Source organism: Venturia canescens, chromosome 7 (genome assembly GCF_019457755.1).
Source record: "Venturia canescens isolate UGA chromosome 7, ASM1945775v1, whole genome shotgun sequence".
In the NCBI taxonomy this organism is placed as follows: Eukaryota; Metazoa; Arthropoda; class Insecta; order Hymenoptera; family Ichneumonidae; genus Venturia; species Venturia canescens.
This window is the reverse complement of record NC_057427.1, coordinates 7,811,621-7,828,634: the sequence shown is the minus strand read 5'-3', so window position 1 is coordinate 7,828,634 and position 17,014 is coordinate 7,811,621. Positions and strand designations below refer to the sequence as shown.

Genomic DNA, 17,014 nt, shown 5'->3' with positions numbered 1-17,014 from the left:
TTCAAGTTGAAAAATAATAGTCTTTTTTGTAGAATAATGAAGAAACTAAAGTAAACAGCCCTAAGTCACATTTTTTGCAGAATCTACGATTTTAGTGTACTTCCAATCGAATACATTTTGTGTTGGTAGGGTCTATATTATTTCGCCAAAAATGGCGTTGTTGGTATTTCCGGTCGGCCGAAAGTCACTAGCTGAAAAAATGCGGCTTGCTTGTTGGTTGTTGGCTGGCTGCTTTGGGTGAGCGATGAGCGACGAACAATAGCCAATAATAGCTCTGATTTTCCGGACGATGGTCAGAAAAGCAGAGCTCTCATTGGCTATCGTTCGTCGCTCATCGCTCATCGCGCGCAGTGTGCAGAGGCCATAAGCGCTTGATATACAAAGGTTGGAGGAAATAAGCGAATCCCAACGCCGACGGTGGGGAAAAGGACCAGTAATCCGATGACTAGCAATAGTGTTATTGAAAAATATTCATCCGAAAATATTTTTCCGTGATATGTTTTTACACTAATGCAATATTTCGTCGTATTTTATTTTATCAACACACGAAAATGAATCATTTTCAAAATCAACCGTTAAGAAAACGCGTCCTCCTTATTGTGGAGCATCTGGAACATGCGCAATCGAATATTCCAATTTGTCATTCTCCTTCTCCAGGGTGACAGCCAGAAAAGGACAAGACGAAGAACTTGAGCTTTTCCTTTTACCCAGCATTAGCTCACCCTTTCAAAATTTCAAGATGGCTGATCAGGTACGTTTACTATATTTACTGCTGTCGGAAGGTACTGTTTCATTAGATTGTTTTATACTTTCATGATTAATAACATTACTATAGTATTCAACTTTAATTTAATACCTTTTTCCTTCGAAATTCATTACTTATGGTGAAAATACTTTTAATAAGTCGTCGGTACGAAGAAGCCACGACACGTGGTTAAGAGCGTCCTGACGCAAATCAACAGATTTTTTCTTTGAATCCCGATAAGATACCGAAAAATTCTATTTCATTACTATTCTACTACTGTTGAAGTAGTCTGTTAAATTTCGTCGCTTTTCCCCTTATCAAAACTAGTATTTAAAACATGAACTTCGCCCTAACCTCAAAAAAAAGTTTTTCCATTTTTCAAGCTTCTCATCAGTTTCAATTTTTTTAACATTACGTTTTTAACATTATTTCTGTTTATTTTCAGACCGAGCGGTCTTTTCAAAAACAACCTACTATATTTCTGAACCGAAAAAAAGGACTCGGTCCGAAATCACGTAAGCCTGCGCGATACACCCGCAACGTAGGTCTGGGCTTCAAAACGCCCCGTGAGGTAAAACACATTTTTTGCATCCCTTCCTCCAACCCCCATCTGTTATTCCTTGAACTGAATTCCCACATACTAAGCAATTGATCAAGGTTTCTTCATAATTTTCTCACGAGTAAGCTTGAAAGTGATGATTTTGTATTCTAGGCTATTCAAGGTACTTACATTGATAAAAAATGTCCGTTTACCGGAAATGTGTCAATCAGAGGACGTATTCTAACGGGAGTTGTTCAAAAAATGAAGATGCAGAGAACTATTGTTATCCGACGTGATTATCTTCATTATATTCGCAAATACAACAGATTTGAGAAAAGGCATCGCAACATGAGCGTGCACTTGAGTCCTTGTTTCAGGTACGTGGTTTCTTATACCCGCTCTTCCTCTTTGAGTTTTGATCTTCAATGAATGGATTTTCCAGTGTGCTTGATTTTGCATTTTCATATGATGATATTGACGACGGTCTTCTGAAAACAAATTGAAGTCAACTCAATCGTCAACTGACACTTCAAATCTGTTATTTTTTCTAACAAAAATCTATGAATAAATTTTAAAGAATTGCTCTATTCATCGTAATTCATTGCCAATTCTTTCTTTACAGAGATGTTGAAATCGGAGACGTTGTTACGATCGGAGAATGCCGACCGCTCAGCAAAACTGTCAGATTCAATGTTCTCAAGGTCACCAAGGGGACTGGATCGAAAAAAAGCTTTAAGAAATTTTAGAGCTAGTTAATTAATAAGTTAAAAAATAAAAAGAGTTGAAAAAATTTTTTTATTGAAATTCCAGTTGATAGTTTATTCCCTTTTCTTATTTTGTTCTTAAATGATGAGTTTGACAACGATCTTCTGAATACAAATTGAACAACATTATTGTCCACTGAATTTCTACTGAACAAAAACGAAATTGATCGAAAAATTTTAGTTCAAATGAAAGATTATAATTTTTTAGAATTCAAGTCTAACTTAAAAATATAAATAATTTTCAATCTACGCAATGAAAAAGAAAAAACCGTTTCTTGCCATCCACATGGAATTGATGGAAGGAACAAAATCCAAGATTTCTCAAAGTGAAAATAGTTACGAAATAACGAAATATCTCTAAAAAAAAAATTTTCTCACGTTTGTCACACTGATGCGTACTCCGCGCCTCTCGTGTTGGATTCAAGGAACGAGCGTCCGACGACGCGAAAACACCAAAATCAAAATTGCGTCGCGCTCATATTTTTATATCGGATCAAATCATTCGTTTATCGCGACATCAACGAAACGGAAATTTGCAATATTTTTTTATGAAGATGCTCAGTGATTGTGAGCTTTTTGTTCAGCTATGTGAAAATTGTAATATTCCGGCGCCACCGGAAGTTCTCGAAAAGATTAAAATCGGCAGGTTAGTTGTGCGTACGATGAAGTTTCTATTTTGTTTATGTATGACTCATACCTATGAAAACAATTGTTTGAATTTACGGAATGCATATAAAATACAAAATTCAGTAAAGATCTTATTTTAATAATGTCTTGAACGTTTCCGCTTCGATTACGTTAAGCATTCAAATTTGGCAGGGAGTACATATTAAAAATATCCAAGGGTAGCATCTTCACATGACAGCTGTTTCAATTCTTGGAAATTGATATTTCGGTAGTACATAGCAAGGGATTTGTGCACTAACAGCAGTGAGAAGGGAAGACTTTTGGTCTCGTCATTCTTATTAATTTATAGTTTAATCGATTTAACGTAATAATATTCGATTTAGCCTCATTCTTTTCAAATTGAATTGGAATTCTGTTTCACAGTGCATAGATATTCAACAAAATATATAAATTGTTTACCATTTTTCTTCTAATTCAAACTTTGTGAGGATTGGGATTGTTCTTTTATTCACTGAATTTTTATTCTTTCAAACAATAAATCTTCTAGATGAAATCAACTCCTATAAATATAATGTAAAAAATTTCTAAAGTGTGATCATTGAAAGCTTAGATCAATACTTCACAGCAAGCATTAAAAATTTCAAGTTGGTCTATTTAATAGTGAATTAGATGGGCAAATTTACGAAAATAAATGCTGAAAAAAAGAACCCACAAATAAAAAATATAGAAAAGCTGAGATCAAAACAATAAAAAGAAGTTTCAAAATTGATATTTGAATTTGTTTTACAGCACAACAGGTGAGCTGAAATTGTCGTCAATGTCAATAGTGGTTCCAATATGTGGAATACTGGCAAGAGTGCTGGCCTCGAGTTCAACAATAAGAAAAGTAGATTTAGGAGATTGCATGTTATTGTCGAAAGGGCTGAGTAGTATATTGGGGGCCTTGTGCGAAGGTTCGACTGTGACATCATTAAACTTGAAAGGCAACAATGTAAATGGGCCGATGGTGGGGCTCTTAGGAAAAATTTTTCTTCACAACAACACCCTGAAACAATTGTCTTTGGAATGGAACAGTTTGGGAAGCAATCTCGAGGAATTTGGAAAATTTTGTGAAGGGCTTGGGATGAATCACAACATCGAAGAATTGGATCTTCGATACAATCAAATTTCTCCACATTGTTCGGAGGCTCTGTCCAAAGCTTTGAGAATGAATAAATCTCTAAAAAGTGTGGATTTAGCTTGGAACACTTTGGGTCTTCGCGGCGGACAATTTTTGCTGGAGGCAATGCGAGAAAACCATGGACTCACAAAGCTGAATCTTCGAGGGAATTGTATTCCAGACGAAATAATTGTTGCTATAGACGAATTATTGCACAAAAATCAAGTCACCAGTCTCGTCTCACAGGCAACCATGAATGAGAGCTTTTCAAAACTTTCTCGATTACACGAAGGGAAAGAAAGTTCAAGGAAAACTTTGTTGGATGATTCGGCAGGGGTCGATTTGCTGAAACTTCCCTCGGCAACTCCTGAAGTACCGCATGAGACTCAAGGGGTCCCTGAGACTTTTATGCCAGCGACTAAAATCCTGGAAAATGAGATTAAAGACGAAAGCTGTGACAAAAAAATGATGATCGAAGCAGACAAGACCATTGTAAAACTTAATCAAATGTTGCAGGATCGGAGCGCAGCTATCGAACTTTTGACTCAAGAAATAAACACTCGAGCCAAGGACACAGAAGCTGCGAAGAGCCTCGTGGAACAGTTGGAAAACGAAATCAAGCTATTGAAGGAAGAAAGAGAGAGTTTCAACGTTGAAAAATCACGAGAAATAACTGAGTTGCGAGAAATTCGCGAGAAATCAGACGACCATTGGCAAAAAGAATACAAAAAATTGGAGGAAAATTTACGAGACAGTTTGGCACGAGAAAAAGAGCTGGAAGCTCGTGTCCAACGGTACGAACGTGAGGTCCGTAAAATCACGACAGAGATGACATCGCTACGGGAGAAAACTATTTCTCAGACGCGATCGTATGAGGATCTTATTGCAAAGAGTAGAATCGAATTGCACCGAGTAAAGAGGGAGATGCGAGAACGAGAAAATCGACACAAAATTGAGCTAAGCGTTTTGAAGACGAGCCTGAAAGAAAATACAGAAGGATTGGAAGATTGCCAAGCTCAATTACAAAAAAGTCGCCTGGAACTTCGAGAAAATAGCGATAAATTGTCCACTTATAGAACAAAAATCACTGATCTGGAAAAACAGAACTCTCGACTTTTGAGAATCGAGGAATCTTACGAAAAGCTTAAGGATGAAAAAAAAATAATGGACGAAAAATCTCACGATTTTCAAAGAACCATCGACACTCTCCAAAGACAAGTTGCCAAGTTACAGGGTGAATTAATCGAACCTAATCGACGATATGAACTCATTAAAGACGAGCTGGAACAAGAGAGAGAAAAAAATGGTAGACTGAAACTCGAGCTGGCCGAAGAACGCTCTCGACACCAAGAACAAAACTCACAAATACTCATTCTCAACGCACAAATAACTGCCCTGAATAATCAAATCAACGAAATACAGAATAATCATATTTCGGCGATCAGAGAATTGGATAAGGAGCGAAAAATGCTTAAAGATGCTATCAGTAACAAAGAACGCGATTTCAATGATTTAAAGTGAGTAAATTAGTTTTCATACAAATCCATCAAATTTGAGTTGCTCAAAACGTGATTGATCACAAAATGTAATTTTCAAATCGCATAAATCCATGAATCAATACTTTTCACTTTCTCTCAAATATTTTCGTCAATAGTTCAACATCGAACATTGAAAACTATCAAAATCTCGTTGACTCTTTCAAAAAGTCTTTCCGTTCAATTTCCTGCACCCACGACTGCAGTTCAATTGAATAAACGTTCGAATTAATGATTTATCTTTTTGAATTTCAGGACAGAAGAAGTGCAAAGAGCAAGTCAACTATACGCAGCATTTAGCAAATATTATTTGGGTTCGATCGGTCCCAACGTGACGTTATGACAACGTATAAATTGGTAGAGAATTATTTGGCCTGTAAATTACCGCTGATTTTGTAAATAATATTTTATACAACGAAATTCTTTTCACAAGTCGCATTCTTCGCAGGATTAGAGTAGCTCATTATATACATTAGGCATAGAAAATATCGTACTTGGAATCTCGATCGAGAAAAACACGGGCATTGTCATTATCATTATGAGCTCGGGAACGACGAAGCATGATAGAAAGAAAACTAGCGCACTGGCTCGACTTTTATAAGCATGGAGTGCAGTAAGAAGTTATTTAAAAAATGCATAATCGCTTTGATGATTCTGCCAGCTTCCATAATTATACTCATTCGTGCACGTGAGATTACAGAAAAAGTCAAACCGGTTCGAGGTTCATATTAAATTCCAATTAATTCCATTTTTTCTTAACATTTAAAAATCAACGTTGACTTTTTCTCCAATAAAATTCTTTTTAATAACGTTCATTGGAATGGAAAAATATTGGAGAAACACTCGGTTATTTAAATCATTTCGAGTGAGTGTTAAATGCTCGGAGAAAATCCTGTTTGTTTCGACACAATTTAATGTCGGAAACGTGAGGACAAGAAAAATTCTTTTCTCAAGCCAGGTCCATGTCAATTGGTGACGAAACGCCTTGCACACGAATGTTTGACATTCCTCGCGCACACACTACCATGCACACCTGAGTACACATTAGTTTCGTGATAAGTATCATAGGTGTGTGTAGTTATAGGTTTGAGCAATTGCAGTACTTTGGCATCCAAGGTGGAAAGCAATTATCCACGCTTGATAATTCTCGCTAAGCGATTTTCATCATTTTCCTCGTATTTATACTTCGTTCGAGTGTGTCTCGACGAGCCTACAAATAGCCAGCTTAATGAACTTCCTTTAATCATTTTCGACCATTACAGTCTTTATTGTCGATCTTTTTTTATCTACGAAAACGAACGAGCACAGTGTAAATACTTTTTATATTTTTCTATCACTTGGAAAAAGTGAATTTTTCATATTCTTTTTCAGTAAAAGGCTCGATCCATCGAAATTTTTCTTTGGAATTTTGGAAACTCGAAATTTTTACAGACATGAATTCAATCCGGACAAAAATTCGAAAAAATTGTACAAAAAAGTTTGTTACAAAAAATCGCAGTAAAAACAATTCCAGTTACGAATCGAAATAAATTTTTCCCCTTAAAACTCTACGAAACTTTAATTATCAACGTGGAAAAGTCTCGTAACATTTTGCACGTGGTTACATAATTTCCTAGTGGCAAATGAATCCGATGAAATATTACCAGTTCGACGAAGTAAAGAAGCCATTAATTCATCATGTGCTCGTTGCTCGTGTCAATATTTAATGGAAAGAGATTCCAGCTGCTAGTCACGATAGCGCGTGTCGTTTAGCACACAAGACGAACGAAAATAAGAGAGAAAAAAAACGGTGTACGCGAATAATAAACTAAACAGATAAAACGCTGTCTCCAAGTTTTCTAGGTCAAAGTATACGTTATCGAAAATATAAATATTCTCCGTAAAAATTTATCTTAAAATCCACTGGAGAAGAAAAACTACAATAAATCGATACAAAACATTTTCCATAGTTTCTTCAAACTCCTTTACATTTCAAAATAAATAAAAAATCATAATTTTTGACAATAAATAGTTCTTTAATAATTTAACTTCATGTTTCTATACATTTTACATTGTTATAATTATACAAAATACATACATTTTTGAATGATTTTAATTGCGTAGTTTATAAAACGTACGTAAATATTGGGAAAGGTCGGGATACCAAAGAGAGATTGGTAAAGGTGCCTGTCAACGTGAGAACAAATTCTGAAAGTTGTTCTCGGGAGTACTCTCACGACTGAGAGTAACACGCCTGCATTTACTCTCGGCAGCGTGTCCACTGGCGAGCACTACTCTCGAGAGCGACTTTGCTCTCACGTGGACAGGCACCTTAACAGAAATAGGGACAGAGAGGTTCGTGAGATAAAGAAAGCGTACAATGACGACGCACGAAATGACCATTTCGACAGTCGGAAAGGAAAGAAGAGGAAACATCTGGAGAGGATAAATAAACGAATATTATAATAATATACAAATGGCAGTTACGGCTTATAAGTCTCTCTTCGAGGCACTACTCGGACTTCCGGTCCACATAATCCCCTCGCTGTTTAACACTTTGTTATTTTAATGACAACTATTATTAATACGATGAACACTGATGAAATATTATCTCTAATATAGAGATAGGGTCGTCGATTATTTTCTCCATTTATATTGTTTTTATATAATGAATTTTCATAATGAGGAGGCCAGATTTGAATGTGCTGCACAGTCTCACAAGAAAAAAGGCGAATGGCCATCATTGTTTTTCCCATCTGAGATAATCGTTCGAAAGTTAAAAATTGCATCACATTCGATACGAGCTTTGAAACAATTGAGTGATTAGTTTTCAATGAAATGTTCTATGACTGGAGGAGAAAAAAATGTACGAAAATCCATTCGTTATTTCTTGAATTTGTACAACGGATATTTGATCTTTAAAATACGTGCTTTTTCACATAAGCGTGTTGGTTCGGTTTTTTTTTCAGATTAGATATAAGTCGGAGTCTAATAAAAAGAGAGTTTGGAGCGAATTGAAATTCGATTATAATCGAAGTATTTCAATTATACTGTCATCGTTGTTTTCGTCATTAATTTAGTATCGTCAATATTGACTCGTCATTTCTGGCATTACTTAATCCATTAACACATCCGATCAACAACACAATTTTTTTGTATTTTCCATTGCAACACGAAAATATAAAATAATCGAAATTTTCGTAACCCTGACCATTTGTCTGGCACGCGTTTTGAGTCGTATTAAAATAAATCAACGTGGCTCATTCGTCCAAAGTGTTAAGTATGCAAACGCTTTTATATCCATTGTATTTAACGAGCCTGAATCCATTCGCATTCTAATAAGAATCGCTGATACTTTGAAATATACAAAACATAGAGAAACAGCTCGTACACGCGGCAATCGATCAATTGATTTATCATTTTTTTCGTGTCGTCGAGTTTCAACGAATTCGCTAGTCTCCATTCCACTTCCAAGATACTAAGGTATGTATATAAAGTTTCCTAATTTTTCATTGTTTTTTTCATCAACGATCCCTCCAATGAACCCCACGAAGGAAAAATATCGAAGCTTTCGCACTTACAAAATTTTGAAAGCTAAAATAACAAATATATCTTATTAAACGCATATAAATCTTATATGACACAAAGATATAAGAACATTTTTTTACGGATCTTCGTTAAAAAAGAAAACCTTAAAAATGTCAGCGTCGATAAATTTTTCTTGCAAAATGCTAGAAAAAAATATTTTTCTCCTTTCTTGGGGTTCGATCGTCGAAGATTCCTTCTGATCAATAAATTTACCGTCGACATTAATCGGAATGTCGAGCGCCCGAATATTATGCCTTTTATTCGTTCTTCACCGTCATTAAATTTATTCCTAATTCATTTGACTAAAGTACGTCTGTAGAAGGTCATTCCTTCAAAGTTTCTTCATCCACCAGTTTTAGTACTAAATAAACAATCGAAGAGACAGTTAATCTCGCGTCTTTCTCGCCAGTTTTTCTTTGGTCGTACAATTCGATCGATTGATTGTGAAAATAAGCGAATAGAAGAAAAAAACAATATGAACACACAATTTCAAGTTCCGCCTGGAAGAGGCAAACGCGAAGGCGCGTTTCGAGGGCGTTGCGCGAGCGATTTTTCGTTATCTTCCAACAACAATTATTCTTCAATTATCTTCCTGCTTATTAATTGTTTCCACACAATCTTACCCGTTCAACTCGATCAATTGAAGTATAGAGTTGCAGAAACAACAAGAAACACAATAAATTCGAATGAACGAACAAAATCGGAATTTCTATCGACATGAAAATCAACTTTCCATATCTAAAAATGTTTTCGCATGATCGCAATGACTCCTTTTGTTCACTTTCCAAACAATTTTTGCAGCTGATCCGAAGATAAGTGAACAGCTGGAGGAAGGAAACTTTTAAAATTTGATTAAGTCATAATTTGTTGTTGAAAAAAGCCATTTGAATGTGGCTTTCAACACGAGTTTGAACAATCTTGTAAAAAGTCAGTACTTCGAGCAACGTTTAATCGGTCGTAATGGTTTGTCTTATTGTCAAAGTTTAATCGATTGTATACCGTATCGAACGAAGGAGTTCTCGGTGTAACGAAGAAAGAATAAAAAGAGCACAATGTTTTACAAGCTATAAGGATATTCGGCGAGATAATTTTTGATGAGCGGTGGAAGAAGTTGGGTGTTTAATTTGTATCTATTAACGGCGATTCTAGCGAGATGTGACAAGCTCTGAACGTCCTTGACGAGAGGTTTGGTGAGATAAATTTGACTGTACAGTTGTCCGCTGTAGTCGACCCACACTTCTTTGCGGTGTTCGTCGATGCGTTTGGAATAATCGACGTAGTGCTGGAGCATTTTGACGGGGCATTCGAAAAGGGGCATCGCGAGGCTGAGTCGAGGTTCGGCGTCGAGGCGAAAGCGTCCAAGGAAATAATGGACCCTTACGGAAGTGGGTCCGCGAGCGGTTTGAACGGAAACAGCGAAAACGAATCTGCTGTCGGAGCTGTCCCGCATGAGCCATCGTCCGACTGGAGTATTTTTCAAAAGTTGTTCGCTCTGCTGCCAGCTGAGGCCCTCGTGATACCAGCCGCTGATCTGCAGTATTCTCTTGACTTCCTTAAGCCTCGAGAAGTCTTTGTCGATGGAATAATTGTCGAATCCCCAGGGGCAGGGCATGAGCCACGAGAGTGGAGTAGTCGGTGGATCTTCGTGTCGCTGCTCGTTGTCGGTGCTCTCGTTGTTCGTGTCGAAATGGACGAGTCCACCGCCGTTGAAGTTGTCGCGTCGGAGAGAAGAGCCGCCGACGATTTTCGAGAAATCATTGGAGCCGGGATTGGCGGTGGTCGCAGTAATATTAACGGTGCAGTGTTCGACGTTCGGTGGCAACTGGACGGTGGCGTTAACGCGAATTTCCATTGAGCCGGAAGAGAGCTCGTTCGAAGATTTTCTCTTGGTGGAACATTGGACGTTGTCCTTGGAAGATGGATCGCAAGGGGGGGAATTTCTCTCGGTGTTTCTCCCGGAGGATGATTCTTTCTTGTTTTTACCGGAGCAGCAACAATTGGAGTGAGGGCTTGAGTTTTGTGGCGAGCTCCGATCTTCGGCTGACTCTTGGTTATTGTAACGGGAGTTTAAATCATTGTTGCAATGAATTTTGTCGGTGGGATCGTTGAAACGGAGATTGTAGGAGGGATTTCTGGTGATCGATTGGGAGCGCCTGATGCCCGGCAGTTCCTGACAGCCGCTCGGTGGCCAAAGACAAAATCCTTCGAGATTTTCATTCGTCGAGGTATTTTCTGGGTTTGTATCGCACGGCGAAGAGCAGGACGACGAGGGCGATTGGCTCGTGTTGTTTTCTCGATGAGACAAACATCCGCTGCCGATCAAATCGACGGGCGAATGTTTTTGAACGAAATAGCCACCGCCTACCGATAATTTCGGTCTGATTTCGATTCTCGGTGATTGTACAGTGATTTCGGTGTCCTTGTTCCGTATCAAACAGCCGCCGGATTGTATATTCGGCGTCGTTATGGTCACGGTACCGCCGGTCAAATCGCAGGTCGTGTCAATGTGACAGTTGGAAAAATCGTTCATCCTCGTCGCAATTTTCGTCTCGTCCAGGCCCAAAATATCTTCCAAATTCGAGACATTTATTCCTGCGTGTTGGTGTTGATTGTTGAAAGACTTGATCCAATTATCATTATCCCGGGATTCGTTTCCGATCTTGTTGAATATCGTCGGCTGCTGAATGATCGTCGGTCCGTGAATTATTGTCGGCGCATTGATGAAGCAGCCTCGATTATTCTCCCCGTATTCCCGTGGCACGAGCAAATATCCACCGCCGTAAAAAGCCTCGTTCTTTTTCGGTGTTTCACTCCTCTCGAGCATCCTCCTTCCCTCGTCCTCATTATTGGCAACTATCGTTCCTTGCGCCCCCGGATTGCAACAGCCTGGAGCCGGGAAACGATGTCGACAATTCGGACACATTACTGTCAGCATCGTGATTCAATGCTTTCTTCTCTGAGCATAATCGTATCCGTCAAATGTCACCTGAAACCGGACAAAAACAAACATTTATTAATCGTCATTTTCAATCAATTTTTTTCCGATTCTTACACGAATTTTTTCTTTCTAGCCGACCAATTTTTCTAGTTTTCATTTTCGTTTAAAAGCCTCCGGAATAACCGTTCGAATAACAAAATTTTCAGTTTTTTTCTCCACTTTCTTTTCTTTTTCGTTGCTTGCGATTTCGCACGAAACAAAACAATGATAAAATAAAAAATATTCACTCGGAGTGGACAATGAAAAAAGCATGGTTTCAACGGCCTCGATAAAACGGCGTAAAAAAATAATTGAAAAAACGAATGCCGCGTATTCTAATAATAGAAATATTTATTTGTTTTTCTCGCTCTCGCGTTTCGTCGTCGTTGGATATCCGAGCGAAGGATTCCTACGAATCGGGCGACCGATAAGCGATTAACTCCCCCCCCTCGCTCTTATTTTCCTCGATTACTCCGAATTGTAATTGACCGTAACGAGATAAACACGAGTGTATAATTGTCCAAGGATGAAAAGAGAGACCGTAAATACGGTTTCTAATTGATATCGTTTGGTGGGTGGCACACTTGTTAGATTTTCATTCCAATTAAAATCGCCTTTTCTCGCTTTCCGATCGAGAGGCTAACGACGTTTTATCGCGTAACGACGTTTTTTTTTCCTGTGAAGTTATTAATTGTAGAGCAAAATGGTACCGCATCTGGCACGCTCTGTACCAGGAAACGGTCCGCGCAAAACGCGTCAACGCACATCTGCCGGATTTTCGTATAAGCGAGCTCGAATCTCGCTGCTCATCAATTTCCCCGAATTCGCTAATGAGGTTGGATTTGCGTCAGGCTGAGCGATGGAAATCAAATTTTGTAAGCGTTTGACGTTCCGTGGGCGGCGACTGTTCTTTGTCCAAAAGGAAAATGCCCAAATTGTGTTTATTTTTGAAAATTTAAATGAAGAATCAACGGTTCGAAGGCAATCTCGTAATTCCGTCGAGATTTCTTTTTCTCGCACAGTTTTACAATCGCCCGATTTTTCCAACTGTCATCCGATCGCTGTCACGTCGCCCCTGTTTTGGTATCGCGTCGTTCCATTCTTTCGAGAGTACGGACCTCAATTTCGGGAGCTGAAATTTAGCTGCGTTAGAGCGGTAAAAAACGTGGAAAAATAAACTAAAAACTATTGCTCATAAGGGGGGACGAAAATATCGAAACGGAAAGATGGAAATTAGTATTTGACGATGACGAAACGTCAGAATGACAGTTGGAATTGTCTCCATTCGTATTCATCAATTTCGTTCTTTGTTTCGTATCGAGTTTCAATAAAATCCGTGTGAATACGCGGCTTTCGAGTATTCGCAACTGGATCGCGAAGCGAGGTTTTTTCATTTCCGTGAGAGAATTCCAAGTTGCTTTGAGAACTTGCGAAATATTCGAAATTGAATTTTATTCGAGAAAATGAGCGTTACGTGGAATCGAATCGGTGAAATGTGCGCGTACACGGGGATATTCGGAGGAAAAATAGCAGTTATACTTCGTTGATTCGTTTGTTTCGTTGCGTCGTTTTTTCTCTCCTCCTCCTTCTCCCCCCCCCCCCCCCTCGTAATAATCGTTTTACCGAGAAATCAACGCGTGCTTTCTCCGCCTCACCGATTTCCCCGGAGGTTGACGTCCCCCCGCCGCTGCGCCCCGCGCCGACTCCCTCTGCCCTCGTTCTCCCTTTCTAGATTCGTGAGAACGATGAATTACGCACTTAATCATACTGGTTCGTGCAACAATGAAATTCCAGGAATGTCGGACGCCCCGACGCCCCCCCCGGCCCTCGCCGTACCGTGCGCTTTCGTGACTTTACGTAAGTCATAGGTCACGATACGTAGAATTCATACGAACAGTTTGGTCGATCGATTTTCACGTTGTTTACGATAGAGGTTCGCAGCGAGTGGAAAAATCGTCGGGATCAGCTGATCGCCGTTGGAAAACTCTGGTTTACTGGTGCCCCCCCCCCCCCCCCCCTCGCCGCCGCTTTACTGTGCACGAGCAAGCCCGAGGAACGTCGAGGATAACGAGGAATGACAGTTGAATATTCTTGGAAAATAGGCGCGATTTTTATGAGCGAGCTTAATCGAAAGGCGATTTCGTGGTTTTATAAGGATTTAATGGGTCGTCGATAAAACTGTGTGTTCGCGATTTTATTCGTCACTTGTCACTCGCAGTGAAGGCGAGAGGGATTATTTGAAGAATTATTTGATTGAATGATGAATGACGCAGATGCTTTGGTTCGATTTGTTTTCATGCAGACAGCGTTCGTCGTTATTCCCGTGTCTCGTTGTGCGAGGTTTTTGTTGAATTAATATTGTTCTTTGAATGAAAATTCATTGGGATTTGACTCATGGTCGATTCCAGTGTAATTTCACTTTTTTCCTTGCATATCTCAATGTTTAATCGTACCGAGAAATGGAATTGAGTATAAACGCGAGTTTTTGTTCGCCACGCGGGTTTCGTAACGGTCTTCGAAGAGACGTATAAACGAAAAGTCGTCTCATCGATAACTATGGAAAAGCGAATTTCACAATGTGAACATTGTCAGTGCGTCAGAAGAGACTGTGACGGTGAGAGATAAGAGAAGAAAGAGAATATCACCTTGAAGCCTCCAAAAAACAAGTCGCGACAGTGACGAGGCCGAAAATTCTTTTGATGCTTCAAAAAGCCCACTAAATTTCCACCGATTCGATGATTCACCTCTCGAAACGTGATCGAACGTTGAAAAAAAGCTTAACGACGATTTTCGAGAAGCGCGATTCGACGAGACCGCAATAAAACGGTCCGAGATCCACCGCATTGATTTTCGTAATCCCACAAGTCACATAGAGGAGGTTCGAGCGTCCAACAGTTTCGGAAAGCCTCACAAAAATTCACGAGCGACGATCACGAAATATTTTAACGAATGAAATGGATTAATAAACCGCGTCAAAGTAATAAACGAGAACAGCGGGAAAGAAAAAAAGCGAACAGTCGATTTTTTCGCGTTCCGCTCGTCGAAGCGTCGTCCACCGACGAAGCGATGCGTTCCAGTGGCATGTGCGAGCCACACTGACTGCTCAGCGCCGAGCGCCGCTTCGAGTCCCTCACACGGGGGCGGCGCGCGGCGCGGCGGACAGAAAAGCATATAAACACACACACGACACGAGAAAAATCGTGTAAAACGTTCTAAATATATACGTACGGATACGAGTGTACGTATAAAAATGTACCTCCGTCTTTCTCAGTTCAATGTAAGTTTGCGAGTGTGTTTGGCTGTCCGTTGGTCGTTACGAGGAGCACACGCGATCGTCGAGGAGCGGAGGGCGCATGCGCGCAACAGCGGACTCTTTTCTTTCGAGGCTCGTTATGCTCTTCGCGGTGTGCTGTACATAGATATAAATTGTTGGGCGATCGGGAAGGCACGTGTGTCATCGTCGTAGTGCTCGTCGCTGAGGATTCGTAGTATTCGCAGAGTAGCGCGAAGGAAGCCTTCCGCGAAAGCCTCGTCGAGATCTCTATCTCTGTGTCTTTCTTTCTCTTTCTTTCATTCGCCGTCTCTCTTTCGCCCGCTGGTTACAGTGTCGCAATGCGAGAAGGCCAAGCCCCCGTTTGTAAGTCCGTCATGGACTTTTCTCTCGCTCGCTCGTTTTCTCGCACATAACGCCGCTAGAGCGCGCGCTTTCAAACGCGTTTACAAACGTAATCGAAACTTCGGCTTGTTTGTTTTAAATCGAGCGTACGCGAGATCGCTGTGACCTTTTAATTTTAATCCTAATGGCTTCTTCCTTTCCTGCTAACGACCTCGGGCTTATTTTCAGTCGATTCGACCTGACGAAAAGCAACCTCGCACCAACGTTTCGTCCTTACCCCACAATCTTTGCATTTCCACGAAACAATTGTCAAATCCGCGAGCCCTTCCCCCCCCCCCCCCCCCCCCCCTCGATTGTTCGAACCTGTCACGTTGACGGACGTCCACATCGTTCGTAACCACGACCGAGATGCCAGCCTCGAACAACAAAGAACACATCGCAATTTTAGGAATTCACGCGTACCGTGTATTTGTAACGAGAATTCGAAGTAATTCTTACTACGCTTTCGAGAAGAAAAAAATAGTTCGGGGAACAATTTGGCCACGTTATTTATAAGCTCGTGGTAAGCGACGTGACGCAAATCCACGTACGGGACGTTTCATGTCACAATAGACACTCGGTCTTCGGTCTCTTCGCACAGCAAATAAAATTGCTTTGAAAAACTCCCGAATCGATTTCTCAGCGATGATAAACTACGAGCATTCGCCGAATGGTCGAAATTTTATTGCTTAAAAAAACGAACGAATTCCTTTACGAGGCTCCGAAAACGAGTGATCCACGCCGCGAAACTAATGCGACGAAAATAGTGGCGAAATAATCGAAAATTATTGATCGATCTGGACCGCTAGGTTCACGACCCACAAAGACCGAGACGCTCGAGTTCGAGGATAACTCTCGTCGGAAAAAAATGTACACGAAACGAGGAAGAAGAAAAAGGCGAGAGAATTCGGCCTAAAATCGAAGAAGCAGAAAACGTTTCGGTAGCCGAGTGAGCTATTCCGAGAAACATTCACAGAATTTGCATAACAATGTGAGCCTCCATTATCGGCTCAATACGATTTTCACGAAAGATACGTCAATTCGGGGTAATTCGTTAACGCGTTTACAGAGACAGTCGTAAGTGTTATTGTACACAGAATTTGACATCGAAAAATGTACATAGCACCGATATAAAAGCAGACAATCGAATTGTGTAAGATCAGAGGACGTGTTTTTCTCGGTACTGGGAGCGAAGGAGTATAGAAAACGCACAACCGGGGCGACATTCGGGCGAAGGGAGGGGGCCGAAGAAACGTCGCAGCTGTGACTCGAACATCGCGTCTTTTTGGGAAGGCCAAGGCTACGAGCAGCTGGAAGGTGAAAAGGGGAGGAAGCGTTTCCGGGAACGGCTCTGATTGACGTTTCTCCAAATAAGAGTATCTCTCGTCATAAACTTTGTCGATTTAGCGTCCTCACAAATACACCCGGTGCATTTTTTCCTGCT

The 17,014-nt window shown here is 40.2% G+C and overlaps 3 protein-coding genes across 6 annotated transcripts in view; 2 read left to right on the top strand and 1 right to left on the bottom strand.

Moving 5' to 3' along the window:
- The first annotated feature begins 609 nt into the window (after window positions 1-609).
- On the top strand, window positions 610-2,090 carry LOC122413708 (40S ribosomal protein S11-like). Its single transcript, XM_043424230.1, has 4 exons — window positions 610-751; window positions 1,191-1,316; window positions 1,458-1,663; window positions 1,909-2,090. The coding sequence occupies exons 1-4, from the start codon at window positions 740-742 to the stop codon at window positions 2,030-2,032; spliced, it is 468 nt and encodes a 155-aa protein (XP_043280165.1). The 5' UTR covers window positions 610-739; the 3' UTR covers window positions 2,033-2,090.
- Window positions 2,091-2,175: 85 nt separating this feature from the next.
- LOC122413702 (leucine-rich repeat-containing protein 45-like) lies at window positions 2,176-5,791 on the top strand. The gene is made up of 3 exons (XM_043424217.1): window positions 2,176-2,696; window positions 3,467-5,353; window positions 5,627-5,791. Exons 1-3 carry the CDS (start codon window positions 2,599-2,601, stop codon window positions 5,712-5,714), a joined length of 2,073 nt encoding a protein of 690 aa, XP_043280152.1. The 5' UTR covers window positions 2,176-2,598; the 3' UTR covers window positions 5,715-5,791.
- Window positions 5,792-7,365: 1,574 nt separating this feature from the next.
- The window catches only part of LOC122413703 (uncharacterized), a 24,323-nt gene continuing 14,674 nt past the window's right edge, over window positions 7,366-17,014 (bottom strand). For 2 of the 4 annotated variants that reach the window (XM_043424219.1, XM_043424218.1), the window contains exon 2: window positions 7,366-11,924. In XM_043424219.1, the coding sequence (XP_043280154.1) occupies window positions 9,996-11,873 (1,878 nt within the window). In that variant the 5' untranslated portion in view covers window positions 11,874-11,924 and the 3' untranslated portion in view covers window positions 7,366-9,995. Of the gene's footprint in view, window positions 11,925-14,560; window positions 15,018-15,171; window positions 15,305-17,014 lie in introns of those variants that run through there. The other 2 variants (XM_043424221.1, XM_043424220.1) reach the window with 2 other exon arrangements.

Bases quoted from the DNA above. Each gene is read 5' to 3' on its own strand.
- LOC122413708 (XM_043424230.1), top strand. The intron at 1,317-1,457 runs GTAAAACACATT...TTTGTATTCTAG, and splicing joins GCTTCAAAACGCCCCGTGAG to GCTATTCAAGGTACTTACAT. The intron at 1,664-1,908 runs GTACGTGGTTTC...CTTTCTTTACAG, and splicing joins CACTTGAGTCCTTGTTTCAG to AGATGTTGAAATCGGAGACG.
- LOC122413702 (XM_043424217.1), top strand. From the start codon at position 2,599: ATGAAGATGCTCAGTGATTGTGAGCTTTTTGTTCAGCTATGTGAAAAT. The intron at 2,697-3,466 runs GTTAGTTGTGCG...TTTGTTTTACAG, and splicing joins GAAAAGATTAAAATCGGCAG to CACAACAGGTGAGCTGAAAT. The intron at 5,354-5,626 runs GTGAGTAAATTA...TTTGAATTTCAG, and splicing joins CGCGATTTCAATGATTTAAA to GACAGAAGAAGTGCAAAGAG.